The sequence below is a fragment of the Cherax quadricarinatus genome, chromosome 9 (assembly GCF_038502225.1).
Source record: "Cherax quadricarinatus isolate ZL_2023a chromosome 9, ASM3850222v1, whole genome shotgun sequence".
NCBI lineage: Eukaryota > Metazoa > Arthropoda > Malacostraca > Decapoda > Parastacidae > Cherax > Cherax quadricarinatus.
The window spans coordinates 19348291-19365541 of NC_091300.1; the positions used below are offsets into that span (position 1 = coordinate 19348291).

The 17251-nt window shown below is 40.3% G+C and overlaps 1 protein-coding gene across 1 annotated transcript in view; it reads right to left on the reverse strand.

Annotated features, from left to right (window-relative positions):
- Nucleotides 1-17251, reverse strand: part of LOC128685961 (proteasome adapter and scaffold protein ECM29) — a 136689-nt gene that overhangs the window by 90921 nt on the left and 28517 nt on the right. The window contains exons 10-12 of the mRNA XM_070083283.1: nt 2605-2733; nt 2156-2285; nt 1708-1892 (exon numbers count right to left, since the gene is read on the reverse strand). Of these exons, the coding sequence (XP_069939384.1) occupies nt 1708-1892; nt 2156-2285; nt 2605-2733 (444 nt within the window). The remainder of the gene's footprint in view (nt 1-1707; nt 1893-2155; nt 2286-2604; nt 2734-17251) is intronic.

Genomic DNA, 17251 nt, shown 5'->3' on the forward strand with positions numbered 1-17251 from the left:
TTTTTAGTTTGTGTGAAATTGGCCAAATTGCCAATTTCTGACCACCATATTGGGTAGTCCAAATTAGTAAATGGGAGGTTTCTTGTACTCAGCTGATAGATAAAATGGAGTTCTAAAGAAATAGCTATGAGTTTGATCAACTGGAACAATGGAATTGGCTGAAAATAGGGCTCAAATTTGGCGAAATCGCCGATACGCATATGTCGCCGAGACCGCTAACTTCGCGGGAGCATAATTCCATGAGTTTTCAACCAAATTTCGAACTTTTGGTGTCATTACCATCGGGAAAAGATTCTCTATCATTTCATAAGAAAAAATAATTTTTTTTTTCAAAAATTGAGCGACATAGAATGACAGTTTCAGAGAGGGGCCTGAAACAGTCAAAGGGTTAAAGGAGGGGTTTGGGATATTGGCAGTTTGGAGGGATATGTTGTGTATCTTTATACGTATATGCTTCTAAACTGTTGTATTCTGAGCACCTCTGCAAAAACAGTGATAATGTGTGAGTGTGGTGAAAGTGTTGAATGATGATGAAAGTATTTTCTTTTTGGGGATTTTCTTTCTTTTTTGGGTCACCCTGCCTCGGTGGGAGACGGCCAACTTGTTGAAGAGAGAGAGAGAGAGAGAAAAAAAAAAAAAAAAAAAAAATCTAAACTGTTGTATTCTGGGCACCTCTGCAAAAACTGTGATTATGTGTGAGTGAGGTGAAAGTGTTGAATGATGATGAAAATATTTTCTTTTTGAGTCATCCTGCCTCGGTCGGAGACGGCCGACTTATTGAAAAAAAAAAATAATACATAATACGATAGAACTGAAGAAGGAAATTGTAAAAAAATACAAGGGTTGAAGCAGTGGTGGAGGCAGTGGTTGAGGCACTGTGAGTCAGTGTGGCTTTGTTTATGTTGTAGTGAGCATTAGCCTCTGCGCTCATCCAAACATTTCACAATAATTCACTGTGTTTGGTGCTTGTAGATTGAGTGCACTTGCTACATAATTAACCATGAGCCCAAAGAAACTTGCTAGTGGTAAACAAATTGAGAAACACGATAGAACTGAAGAAAGAAATTGTACAAAAATATGAGGCAGTGTGCTGCAGTGGTTGAGGCAGTGGTAGAGGCAGTGGTAGAGGCAGTGGCTGAGGCAATGGTAGAGGCAATGGTTGAGGCAGTGGTATTTAATAACATACTTGTTATTAAACTATAACATGTATGTATATAGTACAATGTTTTATGATGTTTTCATGTATTTTATGATTGTTCATGGTTCAATAGGTTAGGGCACCAAGCATTCGTGACTTTTCAACATTTGTGAGGTTCCTGATCCCTTAACCCTCGGGAATGTTGAGGAAGACCTGTACACAAACTTGGGTTAGATTGGTGGCATTCCCACCATCTTAAAACAGGTTTGTGTTCTTATGATGTATCTCTTTACAATGATTCATGGTATGTATAGCTCAAATCCCAGGCATGGCATAGATAAGTCTTCTTAAGCCTGAAGCCCAGGTTCACCTAGTAGTAATGAGGTATCTGTTGCAAGTCACATTCTAGAGGACCCCAGTGGAAATAACATATACTGATTGATTTTCTTGGGTTATCATTGGTTATTAATCCTCTGAGGTTAATAATCCAAAGAAAGTCTTCAGCTATAATACTGTTCACAATATGCTTTAGGTGCTCATTTTTACATTATGTTGCATTGCCCGAATACCTTAGATGGAAGTTTCTTGTTGTTAAATATCTTAATAAGAGCATTGACCAAGGCAAGAGATGAGAGTTGTTTGGTGTCCACTTCAGCAACACCTGGTAAAGGCAGAGTGCTCTGTCTGGCCATCTCTCCTATTGCTATCACTAAAGCATTCTGAATAGGGCTGCTCTCGCTCAGCATCTGATGCACTATGAAAATAAAAAACAAAACACAATTATAGTACAGCAGCATTTATAAAATATAAGAACTGCATAATATTCATGTACTGCTGTATAATCAAAAATAGTATCCTTTAAACATAAAATGGAAAAAGCCATCCAAATAAAAGATGTCAAAATAATGAACTCAACTGATACTTTATTACAGAAGCTCTTATCAAATTGCAGATTGGCTGAAAAATTAATTGTAGTTTATATTCTTAGTATATAGCACAATCAGTATTGGGACTTACCTAGGTCATGAACAATAGATTCATAAGCTGGCCAGTCCTCAAGGTAGACTCCAGACTTCTTCATGTTATTAATGTTGTAAGCATAACTGTGACCCACTGCTAGCACGCAGCTCTCTTGACTGTCCACACGCTGACAGGAAAAACTAAATTTTTATTCTCAGGTAAATTTGATCAATTTAAATACTGCATCCCTTTTATCATATCTTCACTTACAAATATGAATCTATACCCTACCATTCTTTTTATCATATCTTTACCTACAAATATGAATCTATATTCGTACACACTATTTTATATCTTTACCTTCAAATCAGACATTTGATTCTGAAACATCAAAATGCTACAATACTTTTTAAAAAAAGAGAAATATTAGATAATGATAAATTTTGATACTGCATAAATTGCTAGCTAAAAATCAAAAATAAAAATAATTTATATATTACACACACCAAATTTTTCACATTGGTAATCTGGTAAGTGACCTTCTCGAACTCTTGCTGACTCTGAATTTGACCGCTAACTACACCAAAGAGATGAGCTGCCACCTCTCCGTAATGACTTCCACGAAGGATGAATTTCTGTAGGAGATAAATTCCATGCAGGCTACTTATTTTGAGATATGTTATTCATGTTATCAAGGTATGTGGTAACACCTGCAAATCAGACATTATAAACAAGAAAAGAAACTTTCAAGTGTATCACATAATGAATTAGATGCTATTGCCTAAAATTACTGCTGGCAGTCTAATTTAGCAAGAAACTATGTAAACATGGACAGTCTGTGTAAGACTACTCTAAAGTTAAATTAGGTTATGGAAAGCACTAAACTCGCAAGGGTCAGTCAGTACTGCATGGTCAACCTGACTCATACAATGAACTTAACCTGAAGTTAGTTAGCTTTATGGTTCAGTAAATATATGAAACTCTTTCTTCCCCCCCCCACTTACCATCCCCCCACTGCCTAATTTAACCCTTTGACTGTCACAACCCTAAATCCTGAAGTGTCTCCTGGTGTCAAAAATTTTTTTTGGGAAAAAAAAAAAAAAAAAAAAAAAAAAAAAAAAAAAAAAAAAAAAAAAAAAAAAAAAAAAAAATCTTTCATATGAAGTGATAGAGAATCTTTTCCTGATAGTAATGACACCAAAAGTACAAAATTTGATCGAAAACTTACGGAATTACGCTCCCATGAAGATAGCGATCTCAGCGATGTATACACATCGGCGATTTCGCCAACTTTGAGCCCTATTTTCAGCCAATTCCATTGTTCCAGTCGACCAAACTCATAGGTATCTCTTTAGAACTCCATTTTTTCTATCAACTGAGTACAAGAAACTGCCCATTTACCAATTTCAACTACCCAGTAAAGTGGTCAGAAATTGGCAATTTGGCCAATTTCTTGCAATTTAAAAAAGATGCCAATTTCAAAATAGGATCCAGAATAAACAATGCAGACATTCTTGGCACTAAAATAACATATCCTCTGTTCATCAGTCACATCTCCAGGCCCCTCTTATATTACTCTTGCTTTCTATTTTGATTCTTTATTCACACAGGAGGCCTGGTCACAGACCGGGCCGAGGGGGCGTTGACCCCCGGAACTCTCTCCAGGTAAACTCCAGGTAAACACAAAAAATAGAAGATGTACTGTTATGCAGACTACTGCACTATTGTAAAAATGATATAAATAACATCAGTGCACTAGTGAAAGAATATTAGACTCCCCAGGTGATGTGTATTGGACGTGTGGTGTGATTTGCTTACTCTTGAACATTGGTAAAAATCAAACAGTTCCACTACATATTTCTGTAATGTGTTTTACATTCTATCAAATGAGACCAAGAAAACGAGAATACAACCATAAATACTATAGGAAAATTCACCTCAAAGTCAGCGTTTTAATCCAAAAACAGAGTCGGAGTTTTTTTTCTCTCATTATGCACTGCGTACTGCAGGATTTTTTTTATACAGTGCACACTGATCACACAGACCCATTCTCTCACATGTGGGCTTACCAGCTTTCTCCTGCTTGATTTGAAGCCGCTAGAATTGAGTATATATTCGTCCAAAACACTGGCTCGCAAGACATATACGTACGGCCGAAACAGTCAAAGGGTTAACAACATGACTACCTTAATAATCAAGTTTCATGCTTAATTTTTTTTTAGACTCACCAGCATCACCTGCACTTTGATAAATATCCAGCGACAAGATGGGGCAAAGAAAACAAGGAAAAGGGGAGACTGTTTGTTTGCATCAATTCATTCTCCCTCACACCCTCCCTTGCATTACTAAAATAAATGGAGTTGCCCGATGTGTAGCGATGGGTCTCCTACTTGCCAGCTGCAGTGGAAATGTGCGCTAGCAATGGAAATGAATTCAGCTCTGATGTGTACCCTAATGGAAACAGAACACTTCTTTTGGAAACAAAAGCTTAAATTTAAATTGTAGAATACTGAAGACGTGAACTATTATCGCGTGATTATTGTGGCAGGATGCTGAACTTTAAGATTTTTGGAATGTAACCCTAATTTTCTCATATGTTATTCACTTCCTATAGCATGAATTTACAGTGCATGTTGATTTATAAGAACATAACCTGTTTGCTAAGTGAGAGTTTACTTTACATAGTACAGGTCGGCCATCACTTGCCCAGCATCACTGGGACCTGTAGGGTGCCGGATTAGCGACTGTGCCAGATTACAGAGTAGTCAGGTTAGAATACACTTAACCCAACAGTGATATTTATGCATCGGCGATTTCATTCAATTTATGCCCTATTTTTCACCCATTCCATTGTTCCAGTCTACCAAACTCATAGCTATTTTGCTAGTATTCGTTCTGTAGTGATGTTTAAATTCAGCAAGGCATATACAAGCGTTGCACTGAACCTTCGCTTCAGTGCAACAAGAACAGATCTTGCAAGATCTGTTCCTGTTTCTGTTTTGTCATACAAAACAGCTAGCTGGTTCATTATGCGTTAAAACCCATCGACTACACTATAGTCTTCAAGGACCCCAATGGAAATAAGTCACTTTGACTATTTTGGGGTATCCAAGGGTCTCTACACATATGCTGCTATGTATGATAATCTATACAACTGTATTTGTGTATACCTGAATAAACTTACTTCTATTCTGTCAACTGAGTACAAGAAACTGCCCATTCACCTATTTCATCAAAAAGTGGTCAGAAATTGGCAATCTGGCCAATTTCACACAAATTTCAAAACATGCCAATTTCAAAATTTGGTCCAGAATAAACAATGCAGACATTCCTGGCATTAAAATAACATTTTCTATGTTCATTAGTCATGTCTCCAGGCCCCTCTTATATTACTCTTGCTTTCCATTTTGAATTTTTATTCATACAAAATGTAGAAGATTTACTGTTGGGCAGACTACTGCATTATTGTAATAGTTGTATAAATAATGTCAATCCATTCGTGACTGCGTATTAGACTGGCCACTTGGACACATATTGGACAGTGACGTTATATGTTTACTCTTGAACATTTCCGCTACTTTGAGCTCCATTTCAAGGTACTTTTCACTGTGAAACCAATCAAAATCATGTCTATTTCTGTAATATATCTTCCATTCTATCAAATGAGACCAAAAAAATGAGAATACAACCATAAAAACCACACAAAAATACAGTGGACCTCCACCTTACGATATTAATCCGTTCCTCAGAGCTCATTGTAAGCCGAAATTATCGTTAGCCAAATTAATTTTCCCCATAAGAAATAATGGAAATCAAATTAATCCGTTCCTGAAACCCCAAAGTATGAAAAAAAAAATTTTACCACATGAAATATTAATTTTAATGCTCACAAACTGAAGAAGACATGCACAATTACTACTCTACTAAGAATAGAATACATGATAAAAGGTATAAGAGGTCATGCGCTTGCATATTTCAAATCTTACCTTACTAATAGGTATCAGTATGTCACCATTAAAGACACAGCATCAACAACACAGTGTTATGCGCCCCTACTTCACTCCATTATATACAAAAATAAAAGGCCTGGTTAAAATAAGTTCTGTAATAATATATCGCGAACCACTTTATTACTAGCTAGATAAAGCAGGTTCGACTATATATTATTATCGGGTACAGTATGAATCATCAAAAGTACTCTCTTTGTATTATATTGTATTATATTATATCTTTCCCCATGATTATTATAACTATAATATTATATTATATTATTATTAGGTTAGGTATTACGAATGTGTAACCACTACTGTAGTGACCAATTGGTGGTTCTAGAATTGACGCCACGCGTCGCCTTCTGGCAGAGCTGAAGTCATACTATGAAGTAGTTGAGTGAGTCAGTCAGCTCCTAGCTCTGACTCGGTACGGGTCTTCAACCCAAAGCTCCTAGCTTAAACTAAAACTTTATACCAAGTCTTGCCTTTGCCATTAGTCTGGTAATTCACGTCATTTATGAAAGATAACTATTTCGTTACCCTAGACCTTTCTAAAAGAGTAGATTATTAATTGAAATTATTGTATCAAACTCTGTTAATGAGAATTTGAACGTAAGATCGGGTTTCTTGCTGTATAGTGTTTCATTTATAATTGCTTGTGGTTATTTTAATTCACTAACCAAATACCAATGAAGCTAAATGATTGGTAATAAAATAAAACTAACAAAAAAAATGGAGTTATTTGTGCCCCTATTGTTACGGTGAAGATTAAGTCGTAACAAATGGGTTGTCTGTCCGGGAGCTACTTACCCTGAAGTACATATTTGTTTTGCATTAAAATTAAGCTCCCTTGCGAGAATTAAGAAAATGGATCCAGAAATTAAGTCATTATTAGATGAATTAACAGAGGCTACTCTTGACACTTTAAAATTACAGACGTGTTGGCAAATAGCTAGACAGTTAGATATACCTTATAATAGATACCATAGCGCAGAGACTCTTAGGTCCCTAATTAAGGATAGATTATTTCCGAAATCCCAAGCAATGCCAGAATTAGATTTGGAAGATAGTTTAATTTCTCAGTTCGAGGAAGTAGAAATCCCACGGACGGGAACTGCCTTAAATAATGAAGTTGAGCCAGGGTTTACAAGGCCTTACTACTCAGTCCAGTCTCAAAGCTCTTCCCCGTTCATTTCCCCGGAGTATGTATCGGTGGTTGGAACGAACCCTCAGTCAAATGACGGGGATAATTTTAGGACTGGTGCTCGTCCAAAAATACTTCCGGAGAAGACGCCCGAATTCCCTTCGGTGTCATTACCTCTTGGGAATTTCACGTCCGAACAACTAGAGAGAATAGAACGCATATTACTATTACAAAACTCTCAAATCGAAGCTAGAAGACGTCTAAACGAGGAAGAATTTAGGCGTGAAAGGTTTCGTTCTGAAACAAAGCAGAAGGGAGTTCCCGAAGAAAGAGACGTGAAGAGCACGGTAACCGGGTTTGACTTGCATAAAGCAGCTCTAATGGTACCTAAGTTTAACGAAACAGACTTAGATGAATTTTTTTAAATTTTTGAGAATCAGGCACGTTCAATGGGCTGGCCCAAAGACAAATGGGCCACATTGCTGCACACATCTCTATATGGAAAGGCGCAGTCTTGTGTCGCCTCCTTACCATATGAGTTTTATGTCCAGTACGACGTAGTAAAGAGAACTATTTTAGAAGCATATGACATGCTCCCTATTAGTTACCAAATAGCTTTTCGTTCCATGAAACGGCAAACAGGACAAACTTATTTAGATTTTGCCCGAGGGAAAGCAGTGGCGTTTGAACATTGGTGTCGAGCTTCTCGGGTCACGACTTTAAAAGATCTATCACAATTAATGTTACTAGAAGATTTGTATGCAAATTTTCCAGAGGGAGTTCGCCAGTATCTTGTTGGCCATCCGCAAACGACGTTGTTAGAGACTGCCGCGCTGGCAGACAACTTCGAGATTTCCCAGAGGTTGGTACAATATGAAAGCAGCCAGGTTATCAAACCAGCAACGAGACCCGAACCTGCGAAGCCTTTCGGTAAGCGACCTACCCAACCCGTTCACTCCCGTGTAACAAGTAAACCAGAAGTAAAACACCAAATTCAATCGAGCCCATCCTATAGACCAGATAGGTCATGGGAAAAAATTAAATGTTCGTACTGTTCGAAGCTGGGACATTTCAAATCACAATGCTTTAAGCGTGATAGGGACCAGGGAAGGAGTCCATCCTATAGATTGCCCACACAAATCATATCCTCTACGACTCATCCAAGGAAGTCCGAGCCAAGAGTAGACGCTCTGTCCCAAGGGAAAAGAACAGATCCTCCTAGTTGACTAAGCAGAATATGGGTATCATCGTCAAACTTGTCAAGAGCTATGAGTCCTTACTTTTCCAAAAGCAAAGTAGGAATTACCGATAGCCAGTTGTTGCAAGTAAATTCCTTTAGGGATACGGGGTCCTACTTAACATTATTAAGAGAAGGACTGTTATCATTCCCCGCCAGATCATATACGGGTTTCGACGCTCTGTTGGAAGCTTATGGTGGCTCCACTACGCGAGTACCCCTGTACAAGTTATATGTTGAAACTCCTATTTTTACAGGCTGGACGTCAATCGGAGTGTCTCCAACTAACTTCCCCATAAAAGACGTAGACCTATTGATTGGGAACGACTTAGCGGAAGAAGGAATATGGAAAGAGCCCATAGTTATGGAAAATCCAACCGAGGAAAATTACGTCATCGAAGCCCGACGAACGGAACCTACCCTCTTTCCTCTGAGCGTAGTAACCCGGGCGATGACCAAACAGTCGCGTTCTCAGTTGGTATCGGAGGAAGTCATGGACGACGTCGACGTAGGAGTAAGAGACATATTCAACGAAAGCTCGAGTGTAGAGCCAACAATCCACCCAGAACCGATACCAGTTCCTAAGTCGGTGGTTTCCGAAATAGATTTATTCTCGAAGGAGGATCTAGTAAGAGAACTCCAAATAGACCCCTCCTTAAGTGACCTCAGGAAGCTTGCTGTGTTGGGAGAAGAAGCCCTTAAAAGTGACAGCTCTTACTATTGGGAGAAGGACTTACTGAAAAAGAAACTAGGATCTCTTAAAAGTGATCATCTAGTGGTCTTGCCTACCCAGTTTAGAAATTTAGCATGTAAGTTTGCTCATGACAGTCCTCAAGGTGGACATCTGGGACAAAAGAAGACTTTTAGAAAAATTGCTAAGCACTTCACATGGCCAAAAATAAAGGAAGAAGTGGAACGGTATGTAAGAAGCTGTTCCGTGTGTCAACTAGTAGGCAAACCTGCACATAATCCACCACCTGCGCCGTTGAACCCTATACAAGTAACAGGCGAACCCTTTTCACGTCTGGTGATCGACTGTGTCGGCCCGCTACCCAAGACTCGGCAGGGCAACCAGTTCCTGTTCACCATCATGGACACCGTCACCAGGTACCCGGAAGCAGTTCCTCTCAGGAGGATTAATGCTCGCCTAATAGTGAGAGCACTGATTAAGTTCTTCTCTCACTTTGGATTTCCAAGAGAAGTTCAATCGGATCAAGGGTCGAATTTTACTTCAAAATTTTTCCGTGAAGCCTTGGCTCAGTTAGGGGTCAAGACGGTTTACGCGACGGCCTATCGACCCCAATCACAAGGCGTGGTGGAAAGGTTCCATCAAACTTTGAAGATTATGATGAGGTCCTATTGTTTACAGTATTCCAAAGATTGGGATGAAGGTATTCCACTGCTTTTGTTTGCCCTAAGAGAAAGCGAACAAGACAACTTGAAGTTTTCGCCATTTGAGTTAATATATGGGCATCAAATTAGAGGACCAGTACAGGTTCTCAAAGAAGCTTGGACCGGGGAAGAAACGCCGACTTTTAGGAGCTCTCCTACCTTAATGAAAGAACGCCTGAGCCTAGCTAGAGAATTGGCCGCCGAAAACTTACGACAAGCACAGAGTAAGATGAAGGAGGAATACGATCGTCGAACTAAACTTCGTTCATTTGAACCAAAAGATCAAGTTCTGGTTCAACGATTTCATCAGGGACATGCTCTACAGCCCAAATTTGAAGGTCCTTTAGAAATCGTGAAGCGCCTAAGTGACGTGAACTACTTGGTAAGGACGCCGAAGAAGAGGAACTCACAACGGACGTATCACATTAACCAACTTAAACCCTATTCAGGAATCGTTTCACCAGTTTCTACTATAACTCCTCTGAACCAAGAACGGGTTCCAGTAAGTTCGGATGAAATGATAGGAATACCAGTTCTTCTGAACAATTCGACAGCCTTAAAGAATTTAAATTCTCTACTGATAAATCTGGAAGTGGACAAAGGACACGAAATAAAATCCCTGATTAAGGCAAATCTCCACCTATTCAATGACATCCCAAAACCGTGTACGTTGGGTGTGCACGATGTTACTCTCAGAGAACCTACTCCAATCAAGCAATCTCCCTACAGAGTGAGTCCCAAGAAACAAGGTGAGCTAGAGGCAGAGGTGAACTTCTTACTCTCACACGGGTTGATAAAACCAAGTAACAGTCCTTGGGCATCCCCGTGCATTCTAGTCCCCAAACCAGATGGGACCTCCCGTATGTGCACGGATTTTAGAAAAGTCAATGCTGTAACAGTACCTGATGGGTTTCCAATACCCAGAATTGACGACTTAATAGACAAGGTCTCCAGAGCTAAGTATATCAGTAAATTGGACTTGTTAAGAGGGTATTACCAAGTCCCGTTGTCACCAAGAGCTCAAGAGATATCGGCTTTTACGATACCTGGTGGCCTATACAAGTATTGCGTTATGCCCTTCGGCTTCTGTAACGCGGCCTCTACGTTCCAGCGTATTATGAACATACTTACGGGCGGATTGGACGGAGTAGAAGCTTACTTAGACGACTTAGTCGTATACAGCGACAGTTGGCCCCAACACCTTAGACAGCTTAAAGCCTTGTTTGACGCCTTAAGTAAACATAATTTTACAGTGAATTTGTCCAAGTGTGAGTTTGGCCAGACGAAAATTAAATACTTAGGATTTCGGATTGGACAAGGTGAAGTCGCTCCTTTGAACGCCAAAGTAAAGGCCCTCTTAGAATTTCCTACCCCTAAGGATAGGAAAAGCGTATCAAGATTTTTAGGAGTTGCCGGTTACTACCGTCGGTTCTGTCCGAATTTTGCACAGGTAGCTTTTCCCCTAACTGAATTAACAAGTCCAAAAACAAAGTTTTCATGGACTCAGGACTGTGAAATTGCTTTTAATCGTTTAAAAAGATTACTATCCTCTTCCCCAGTATTGCTAAGTCCTGATTTTAATAAACCATTCCACTTACAAATAGATGCCAGTGCGTATGCTTTGGGAGCCGCATTGTTACAGAAGGCTCCAAATTCTGACCTATTACAACCTGTTTCTTATTTTTCTTCTAAGTTAAAGAAACACCAAATTAATTATTCAACTATAGAAAAAGAAGCCTTAGCTCTCGTTGTATGCCTAGAAAATTTTGATGTATATTTAGGATCTTCTACCCATCAGATATCGGTGTACTCCGATCATAATCCTTTGACCTTCATAAATTCTATGAAATCGAAGAACGCCAGAATACTTCGTTGGGCTTTGAGAATTCAACCCTTCTCTATTACCATTTCCCATATAAAAGGAAAACATAATCTCATTGCTGATGCCCTCTCTAGGCCTTGAAATTTTATTAATATACCTTTATTTTTAACAGTATGAGTCGGTACTTTTATGACCATCTATGTTGTGGAGAAAGCTGGAGATGATGTAGGACTGCTGTCTGTTACAACCTCTGCTACTATGACAGATGCTACCCACCACAGAGAGTACAAGTCAATGGCGACCGTCAGTCACGAGGGGGGAGGTGTTACGCGCCCCTACTTCACTCCATTATATACAAAAATAAAAGGCCTGGTTAAAATAAGTTCTGTAATAATATATCGCGAACCACTTTATTACTAGCTAGATAAAGCAGGTTCGACTATATATTATTATCGGGTACAGTATGAATCATCAAAAGTACTCTCTTTGTATTATATTGTATTATATTATATCTTTCCCCATGATTATTATAACTATAATATTATATTATATTATTATTAGGTTAGGTATTACGAATGTGTAACCACTACTGTAGTGACCAATTGGTGGTTCTAGAATTGACGCCACGCGTCGCCTTCTGGCAGAGTTGAAGTCATACTATGAAGTAGTTGAGTGAGTCAGTCAGCTCCTAGCTCTGACTCGGTACGGGTCTTCAACCCAAAGCTCCTAGCTTAAACTAAAACTTTATACCAAGTCTTGCCTTTGCCATTAGTCTGGTAATTCATGTCATTTATGAAAGATAACTATTTCGTTACCCTAGACCTTTCTAAAAGAGTAGATTATTAATTGAAATTATTGTATCAAACTCTGTTAATGAGAATTTGAACGTAAGATCGGGTTTCTTGCTGTATAGTGTTTCATTTATAATTGCTTGTGGTTATTTTAATTCACTAACCAAATACCAATGAAGCTAAATGATTGGTAATAAAATAAAACTAACAAAAAAAATGGAGTTATTTGTGCCCCTATTGTTACGGTGAAGATTAAGTCGTAACACACAGCCACTTGATACTGGAGTTCCGCAGCGAAGTGTCCTTGGTCCCCTGCTCTTCCTCATATACATCAATGATCTTCCAAACGTATCTCGACACCTGAACCCCATTCTCTTTGCTGACGACACGACTTATGTCATCTCTCACCCTAATCTTGCAACCCTCAACACCATTGTTAATGAGGAGCTGATCAAAATATCGACTTGGATGACAGCCAATAAACTTACGCTTAACGTTGACAAAACCTACTACATTATGTTTGGTAGCAGAGCAGGAGATGCACAAATTAACATTAAGATCGACAACACTCTAATTACCAGGCATAATGAGGGCAAATTCCTAGGCCTATACCTCGACAACAACCTGAACTTCAGCACCCATATCCAACAGATAACCAAAAAAGTATCCAAAATGGTTGGGATCCTCTCCAAGATACGATACTACGTGCCGCAAACTGCCTTTCTCACACTATACCATTCACTTATATATCCATACCTCACCTATGCTATCTGTGCTTGGGGTTCAACTGCAGCAACACACCTAAAGTCAATAATAACCCAACAAAAAGCCACAGTAAGAATAATCACTAAATCCCATCCCTGGCAACACCCCCCCCCCACTCTTCATAGATCTAAACTTCCAATATTAACCTTGACCTAAAACGCTTTCTTGATAGTTGTAACAGAACCCACAGGCACAACACCAGACACAAACATCTCTATGACATTCCCCGTGTCCGACTAAACCTTTACAAAAATTCAATGTATGTCAAAGGCCCTAAAATCTGGAACACCCTACCTGAAAATTCCAAAACTGCAGACACATTCATCACCTTCAAAACTACCATCAGAAAACATCTTATCTCCCTGATACACCCTGTCAACTAATAATACGAATACCACCTGGTGGTTCACACTTACACTCACTCACCCATTTGACCATAAACAGAAATATCAATCTCAATCTCAAAATAATGAATCTTAACTAGTCAAAAGTTGGCCTGTGATACTCCAATACTGAAACTATGTATAGTGCCAAAACAAAAGCATTCACATTGCTAAACTCACAACTAGTATTTAGTCACTTAGCCATAATACCAACTTATCTCATAATTTTGTAACATTTTAAACCTAAGATTTAATATAAGTCTGCCCAAAATGCCTAGCCATGCTAGGCGTTCTAGTGGTACACTCTGTAATTATTATTTTACTACATGTAAACCACACAATAACCAAATTCTGTAAACTCAGCATTGTAATACTTATAGAGAATAAAGTTTGAATTTGAATTTGAATTTGACACTTACCTTTATTGAAGATCTGGTGATGATTGATGGGATGGGAGGAGGGGAGAGTGTGGAAGTTATTGTTTAGAAGGGAAATCCCCTTCCATTAAGACTTGAGGTAGAAAGTCCTTCTCCGGGGTTACTTCCCTTCTTCTTTTAATGCCACTAGGACGAGCTTGAGAGTCACTGGACCTCTGTCGCACAACAAATCTGTCCATAGAGCTCTGTACCTCCCATTCCTTTAAGACTTTCCTAAAATGGGCCATAACATTGTCATTGTACAGGTTGCCAACACAGCTTGCAGTAGCTGTGTGAAGGTGATTTTCACCCGTAAAGGTTTGCAGTTCAACCCACTTTGCACACATTTCCTTAATCTCTTTTTTCAATTCCATAGTAATTCTCGCCCTTTTTACCACAGGGATGGCATTAGAAGCTTTCTTGGGGTCCATGGTGACTTATTTTGCAGTTACAAGCACTAAAAACACTGGGATAATGTGAAATGTACCGAATGTATGCGTAGATGCGACTGCATTGGCTGGCTTGTAAACACTGGCGCTGAGGCCACACATGGGACACGTCCCGGATGAATCACGTAAGGCGAGTTTTTTATCACGAGGCGTGGCAAAATTTTTGCGTTCAAATGCTTCGTATGGCGGATTTAACGTAACGCGATGTGTTTGTAAGGCGGGGCCCACTGTATACCACTAAGGGGTGGCTAATGGCTGAGAAGTGAACTCTGTTATTTATCGTCCCATTTCTTTCATTTTTGGTGTACATTAAGAAGCATCTTTGCATCATACATTGCCCAAGTTTCAATAAGATAGTCCAACAAACAACAAATACAGTTATATAGATTATTATACATAGCAGCAAATGTGTAGAGAACCTAGGGTAACCCAAAAAAGCCAGACAAAGTGACTTATTTCCATTGGGGTCTTTTTATGGGGTTCTTTTATGTTTGTCTGTGAAATTCATTGCATTCCTATCATTATTAATGTCGCTACGTTAAGATATAGAGAAGATCGAGACCTTCTCTATAAGTTCTATATAGCTATGGTTTGCAGCAAGCTCACTTATGCAAGTGAGGTGTATGGCTCGGCTTCTTCCTCCTCTCTTCATCGCTTAGACATTCTCCAGAATTCAGCCATCCATAATATGCTGGGGGCATTCCCCTCCACCCCTATCGCAGCCTTGGGGGCAGAGTCGGGGATAGTCCCTCTCTCGTCGGTGAGGACAGCGAGGAACTGTTTATGACTCCATCATATGGCCTCTCTGCCTTGTACTCACCCCTGTTGCCTCTCTTCACAGATGTGGGAGACAGCCTCTGTTCCCCCACGTTTGGCTCAGCCTTCCTTTGTAGCCAGGGCCCAGCGTTCCCTGTCCTGCCTTACTCTTCCTGCACTTGTGATGACTCCCTCCCCTCTCCGGCACCCCCCTGGCTGGACCTGACACGATACATTCACCTGGATTGGCACTACAGGAACAGGGAACCCTCTCAGTTAGCTGCATTTCTATTTGAAGAGTTTCACTCTGTTACATACGGCTCTTCATTCTCCATCTACATGGATGGCTCGGCACGGTCCTCCCCCCCTTCCACATCATCTGCGGCCTTCTTCACTAATCTCTCCCTGTGTCAAACGTGGCGACTGGACCCTGCTCATTCTGTTCTGGCAGGGGAGCTCTTCGCCATTCATCAGGCTCTGGCTTTTGTCCTAGATCACATTCCCCCACAACCATTGGTTCTCTTCTCAGATTCCCAATCTTCCCTGGCACTTTTGTGCTCTGCCCGTCCATGATCACTGCGCGTCCTCGTTCGTCGGACACAATCTCTCCTCCTGTGCTTCTTGCGGAGCCCAGGTTGGAGCATTTCCCTTCAGTGGGTTCCCGCCCATGTTGGAATCTGGGGTAATGAAGTGGCAGATCGGGCGGCCTCCCTCGCGCACACACTTCCTACTGTTACCCCTCTTGCCCTGGGCCACAGTGATTTCACAAGGGCTGTTTGGAAGGGAATCCGTCATCAGTGGCAAGAGGGCCTTGCACATTCCCTCTCTTCTTCGGGGTTGGGCTCTGTCCGAACTTTTAATGGCCTCTGCCCTTGGGCTCGCCATCCCAACCGCTAGGTGAACGTTGCATTGACTCGCCTTCGAGTCGGGCACTCGCGACTGGCGGCTCATCTATATCGCCTTCGGATGACGGACTCTCCGTATTGCCCGTGGTGTCCCTCACAGCCTGAGACGATGGAACACTTTCTGCTGTGGTGCCCACATTATCACTCTGCACGGACTACTCTCCGTGCGGCCTTGCGCACACTTGGGGTGCACACTTTCACTCGACCTGTCCTCCTCAACGGGGAGGGGCTTCGCCCTCTGGACCGTCAGGAGATATTGGCCTGTACCTGCTCCTTCCTGCTGGCTTCAGGGCGTATCATAGACATATGATACATAGTTATTAGTCAAGACATTCTTCCACTTTGGTTGATATTCCCTCTCCTAGCACTGGACGGCCAGGCTCGATACAGCGTATGCTGTCAGTGGCCCTGAAACCCAACAGAAGAAGAAGAAGAAGAAGAACGAAAAAGAGTGCATATCATAGTTAGTCCTGTACTACACTACGTTTTCTCTTAATATAAGCCCCCAAGACAGGGATGAGACAATGGCACTGTTATCCCATATCCTTTATTATTATTATTATTATTATTACTATTATTCATTCTGGAGTATTTACCATGATTTTATGTTATTTATATTGTTTATTATGTCATATTAGTTCATTTGTGATAGGTAAATAAGCAGTAGTGTTGATATTAGTATAATAATACAGCGTATTCCCCACATCACAAGACTCAGGAGCTCATAGCAACTGATAGTGGCTTCAAAGCCACCTTATCTTTTATGGACAATGTACGGTGTAGGTGCTTTACACAACAAGAAGCATTTCTTTTATTCATTGAAACCATGACTAGGGGTAAAAGTGAGCAGGTTATAACAATAAATGGAGAAAACGAAATTGAAATGACTTATGCAGCAAGCAGCACCACCAAACATTAGCAGCAGGTTGGTGTGGTGACCCCAGAAATTTGACATTATGCTAATCAAAATTAGTGCTGGATTACTGATGGAACCGGATAACTGACTGCTGGATTAGTGATGGCCAACCTGTTTAACCAACGTATACAGATAATAAATTTTACGTGATAATTTTAAACTATTTTTGAGATGCTGTAGCTCCC